Raw genomic sequence first — 5,599 nt, 5'->3', positions numbered from 1 at the left:
GGTGAGCATTCTTCCATCTGTTTCTCATGGTTAAGATACATGTGATGCAGCACTATCTGGAAAGCAACGAAAAATACTACTTGATGGCTCACAGGTAATATTCGACATCCTATAGTTACAGTCTAGACATTCTAAATCTTTAACTTTCTGTTTCGTATGTGAGTAGTTGTCATCTTTCTTGCCTCTTTATTTTTTTCTCGAAAAGGTTGTTATGTTGTTTGTAAATAGAGTCGTATGTGCGTATCATTCCTCATTTATATATTCACAAAATTTCTTTTGCAGTATAAAAGAAAATATTAATGAGCAGCCATCGTGCCTAGTGGGTGGAAAGTTAAGAGAGTAAGTGAACCATCCGCCTCCTTACTATATATTTGATAACCTTTTGATAATAGTTTTGCGTGGGATGTTTACAACTACAAAACCTTCATTTTAGGTACCAAATGAATGGCTTAAGGTGGCTACTTTCACTGTACAACAATCACTTAAATGGCATTTTAGCTGATGAGATGGGTCTCGGGAAAACTGTTCAGGTATTTAATGCCATCCTATTTGGGATATAGGCACACATGTTAGATTTTCGTATAAAATGCCTCTGTTCCAATAGTTATAAGGTTTTTCTTCTTTGTAGGTTATTTCTTTGATTTGCTATCTGATGGAGACGAAAAATGACAGAGGTCCCTTTTTGGTTGTTGTACCATCTTCGGTTCTGCCTGGTTGGCAGTCAGAGATTAACTTTTGGGCCCCATCAATTCATAAAATTGTTTACTGTGGGCCTCCTGAGGAAAGGCGCAAACTATTTAAGTAAAGAGAGACAAATTTTGTTTTTGTTGTTCTTTATGTCTCAGATATTAAAGCTCACTATCTCCTTTTTCGTTGTAGGGAGCAAATTGTTCATCAGAAGTTCAATGTCCTTCTGACGACATACGAGTATCTTATGAACAAGCATGATAGACCGAAATTAAGCAAGATTCACTGGCATTATATTATTATTGATGAAGGACATCGCATAAAGAATGCATCCTGCAAGCTGAATGCAGACCTGAAACATTATGTTAGCTCCCACCGACTCCTGTTAACCGGAACCCCATTGCAGGTACAGTCTCTTTCCTTCTCCCTCTCTTCTCATGTTGATATTGACGCATACTCTTGGCTTCACACAATTATGTTTGTTACTGTTTTCTGCTATTTGGATCGCCCACCATCTCATTATTTTACATCTGTTACAGAACAACCTAGAAGAATTGTGGGCTCTGCTTAATTTCCTGCTGCCTAATATTTTCAACTCGTCAGAAGACTTTTCACAGTGGTTCAACAAACCATTTCAAAGTAATGGAGAAAATTCTGCTGAGGAGGTAGCATTGACTGTATTTGATATTAAAAATCTAACTATTATACACTTCTTAAGGCATCGTGGTATTAACTACATGTGTATGGCTGCAATCTGACTAGGCGTTGCTATCAGAAGAAGAGAATCTACTGATCATCAATCGACTTCATCAAGTTCTTCGACCATTTGTGCTGCGTCGGCTGAAACATAAGGTTCACAACATAATATCACCCTTTTATCGCTATAATGATATTGAAAGATATCTTCCAATGCATTTATCTCAGTTATTTTTTCTGAATTTTTATTTAACATGTTTATAATTGTGTCGACTAACTTATTTTGGTAGGTTGAGAATGAGCTTCCTGAAAAGATAGAGAGATTGATACGCTGTGAGGCTTCTGCTTATCAGAAGTTGTTGATGAAGAGGGTTGAGGATAATTTGGGCTCGATTGGAAATGCGAAGGTGTTTTTTTCTGCTCCAAGTGTTGGCAGTTTTGTGATTATGTTGAGTTGTGTCTTAGTTTTTTTTCTGTTTACAGTCTCGTGCAGTGCACAACTCAGTAATGGAGCTTCGGAATATTTGCAATCATCCATATCTAAGCCAACTGCATTCAGAGGAGGTAATCATTTTCATTCTCTGTGGAATTATATATGTAAATGTAATGAATCACTGGTTCCCACTATGGAAAATCCTAATGAACGGCAATTTATTTTTTGTTAGGTCAATAACATAATTCCTAAGCATTTTCTGCCCCCAATTGTAAGACTGTGTGGGAAGCTTGAGATGTTGGATCGGCTTTTGCCTAAACTCAAAGCGACAGACCATCGGGTAATGCTTTCTCTATTCTCCCTTGTGGTGATAGGATAACTCTAATAATTTAATACTCTAAAATGCGAAAGCTGATTATTGAAGCTAGAGTGCCTTGCGTAATTGCATTGCCTTCGCTCTGAAGGACTATGATTCCTATCACCAGAACTTTTTGGAATTTTGTTGTGTTTGGATGTCTATTAGTATATTTTCCTTTTTTTTGGATGCTTCCATATCGCTTTATGCAGAACTTCACGTCCTCAACTATACAATCCTCTGTTATTTGTGAAATGCACAAAAATATCTTAGTTTGTAATTTGTTTTTTGCAAAACCTTATAAATGACTGTTACTTTTTCTTTTTGGTATCCATGAATTCCCGCAGGTTCTTTTCTTTTCCACAATGACGAGGCTTCTTGATGTTATGGAGGATTACCTCACCTTGAAGGGGTACAAATACCTTAGGTTGGATGGGCAAACATCTGGGGGTGATCGTGGTGCTCTTATCGATGGTTTCAACAAGTCGGGTTCCCCATTTTTCATATTTCTGTTAAGGTGATGCATCATATAGCGTGGCCTGGCTTTCTGTAGCTCTAATCTCTATCAGGATGCTTCATGTTCACTCTTAATAGGTTTAGTTATGTTCCGAAATACTACAAGTTGTAAACTTTTGGGCGTTCAGTACTACTAATATGTATTTGTATGTGATTGCTAAAATCTTTCATGGAAATTCAGCATACGGGCTGGTGGAGTAGGAGTAAATCTTCAAGCTGCTGATACTGTGATATTATTTGACACCGACTGGAATCCTCAGGTTAGATATAACATTTCCTCATATTTACTATAGTTGAATACTGTGGACATCTGGCCAGACTTGAAGCAGCACTTTTTATACAATTCAGGTGGATCTGCAAGCTCAAGCAAGGGCGCACAGGATTGGCCAGAAAAAAGATGTACTTGTTCTTCGTTTTGAAACGGTAAGTTCATTTATTTATTGTGTTCGAGGATTTCAAGCATCTGAAAAATTGGGTTGATAATTCAATGAAACCTTCAAAGTCAAAAGTTCACTGAGTTTGTGAATGGTTGTAACTTTCACCCTGGTGTTTTTAATTTCTGTTGTTTCATCATTGGGCTATCTAATGTAGTGTTTCTGTCCTAAATCTATGACTGTTCAACTGACTTATGGGGCAAATAGAAATGTGCAGTACTCTTGGGAAATACCAATTGTTTCTTGGCTGTTCCCGTTCAATCGATATATAATCAAGCTGTTTGAACTGTTTGTTTGTCTTTCTTCCTTAATTGTATCCTAAGGTCAATTCGGTTGAGGAGCAAGTCAGAGCTTCAGCTGAGCACAAACTTGGAGTTGCTAACCAGAGTATAACCGCTGGCTTCTTTGACAATAACACAAGGTTACTCATGAGACATCCCTTTTATGCTTCAACAAGTTTCAACTACCAATTCTCTAAAAAATATTCTTACTTTGTAACAGTGCTGAAGATCGTAAGGAATATCTGGAATCCCTTTTGCGTGAATCAAAGAAAGAGGAGGATGCCCCAGTATTGGATGATGATGCCTTAAATGATCTTATAGCTCGAAGGTGACTGCTCTTTTTCATATCGTTTTTTTTTTCAGAATATATTACTTGTGCACATATTTTTATTTTATAACTGCCTATGCATACATGGTTGTTAAATTATCATGATAGTTTTGTTCCTTTGCATGTGCACTGTGATAAATCTAGCAATTCTATAAGATTACTGCCAACAGTTTGTAAAAAGTATTTGCACTTTCTAACTGTAAACAATTATCTGCTATCGTATCTTTACATAATATTTTCTATCTGCATAGCATCTACTAGTTTTCTTCAGGTGTGATGTGTTAATTATTCTTAAGTAAGATAACTTTTTTACATTTCCATGCATCTCGATTTTTTTTCTACTTTCTTGCAGATCTGACATGTTTGTTGTCTTTGTAGGGAGTCAGAGATTGATATCTTTGAGTCCATCGACAAGCAAAGGAAAGAAAATGAGATGGTATGCTTGTTCTTATTATAATTTCGGGTTATTTCGTTTTATGATGTTTACCTGAAAAAGCTATGGCCCTGCAGGAAACATGGAATACCTTGGTACATGAGCCAGGGTCTGATAGTTTTGACCATATAACACCTATACCCTCTCGGCTTGTTACTGAAGATGATTTAAAACTATTATATGAAACAATGAAACTCAATGATGTCCCGATGGTTGCAAAAGAATCAACTGTTGGCATGAAACGGAAGGATGGATCAATGGGAGGCCTGGATACTCACCAATATGGAAGAGGGAAACGAGCAAGAGAGGTTTGTTGAGTTATCTTCATAATATGATCCTGCATGTAGCATTATTGCGTATAACCATAGAATGACAATTATTGCAACTTCATTAGGTTCGATCTTATGAAGAGAAATTGACAGAGGAGGAGTTTGAGAAGTTGTGTCAGACTGAGCCACCTGATTCTCCCCAAGGCAAGGGCGAAGGAAGTGAAAAAAGCTTGGCGGATGATACATCTGTTATTCCATTTGAAACCTCTATTAACACACTACTCCCTACATCTCCGACACATGCAATAACTTTACAACCAATGGAACCTCTAAGGGCACAGCCGCAGCCCCTGAAAGAAGAAACACAACCTATCAAACGGGGCCGTGGTAGGCCGAAGAGAACGGATAAAACCTTGACTCCGGTATCGTTATCAGCTGTAAGCAGGACACAGGCATCAGGGAATGCAATATCATTGGCAGTAACTGGTCCTGATTTTGGTAGTCCGGATAAACAGCTAGAAGCAGCTTCTAATTCTAGTTCTTCTCTGGCCCTGACATCGCCTGATTTATCTGCTCCTCCTGGATTTCAATCATTGCCAGCATCTCCTGCTCCTATGCCAGTAAGAGGTCGAGGTAGGGGAAGAAGCAGGGGGCGTGGAGCAGGAAGGGGGAGAAGAGGTGAAGGTGTATTGCATGGTTCCAACAGTTCTAGTACCCAGAGAACTGAAACCGCTGCATCTCTTGCAAGGGATCCAGAAGCCACAAACTCTACTCTTCCTCCTGCATCTGAGATTGTTTCTAGAGTCCCTAAACCTAGTGACGGAAGTACTTCGTATTCTGATCCAGTACCTCCTGTGCGTTCTGTAACTACTGCAGTCCAATCAGACAAAGCAGCAGATAGTAACCTAGATGCACCACCTGGGTTTGATTCAGGATCCCATGCTCAGACGCTAAATGTACTTGAGAATTCATTGGAAAGAAAAGCAGCTGCTGTAAAGAAGAGGCCTTTGATGCAAGGTGTTAGCTCCCAGCATCCAGGACTTAATAAAAAGCCACATGATTTGCCAGTCTCCACTAGCTCTACTTTGTCGGGTAAATAAATCAAACATCACTTTCTAGGTTTCATATTCATGTAGGAGGTGTAGTTATAACTTGCATGAGGATGAT

General features: G+C 38.6%; 1 protein-coding gene across 1 annotated transcript in view; it reads left to right on the top strand.

Annotated features, from left to right (window-relative positions):
* LOC104700708 (chromatin structure-remodeling complex protein SYD-like) overlaps positions 1-5,599 on the top strand; it is a 22,184-nt gene that overhangs the window by 7,053 nt on the left and 9,532 nt on the right. The window contains exons 16-32 of the mRNA XM_019227557.1: positions 283-339; positions 434-530; positions 629-801; positions 880-1,093; positions 1,227-1,352; positions 1,450-1,539; positions 1,674-1,790; positions 1,867-1,947; positions 2,049-2,156; positions 2,519-2,688; positions 2,869-2,947; positions 3,036-3,110; positions 3,445-3,542; positions 3,623-3,730; positions 4,109-4,166; positions 4,241-4,471; positions 4,558-5,524. Of these exons, the coding sequence (XP_019083102.1) occupies positions 283-339; positions 434-530; positions 629-801; positions 880-1,093; positions 1,227-1,352; positions 1,450-1,539; positions 1,674-1,790; positions 1,867-1,947; positions 2,049-2,156; positions 2,519-2,688; positions 2,869-2,947; positions 3,036-3,110; positions 3,445-3,542; positions 3,623-3,730; positions 4,109-4,166; positions 4,241-4,471; positions 4,558-5,524 (2,849 nt within the window). The remainder of the gene's footprint in view (positions 1-282; positions 340-433; positions 531-628; positions 802-879; positions 1,094-1,226; positions 1,353-1,449; positions 1,540-1,673; positions 1,791-1,866; positions 1,948-2,048; positions 2,157-2,518; positions 2,689-2,868; positions 2,948-3,035; positions 3,111-3,444; positions 3,543-3,622; positions 3,731-4,108; positions 4,167-4,240; positions 4,472-4,557; positions 5,525-5,599) is intronic.

The sequence above is a fragment of the Camelina sativa genome, chromosome 7, assembly GCF_000633955.1.
Source record: "Camelina sativa cultivar DH55 chromosome 7, Cs, whole genome shotgun sequence".
Classification (NCBI taxonomy): Eukaryota; Viridiplantae; Streptophyta; class Magnoliopsida; order Brassicales; family Brassicaceae; genus Camelina; species Camelina sativa.
Note: the sequence above shows the minus strand (reverse complement) of the source record. Positions and strands in the feature narration are given on the sequence as shown.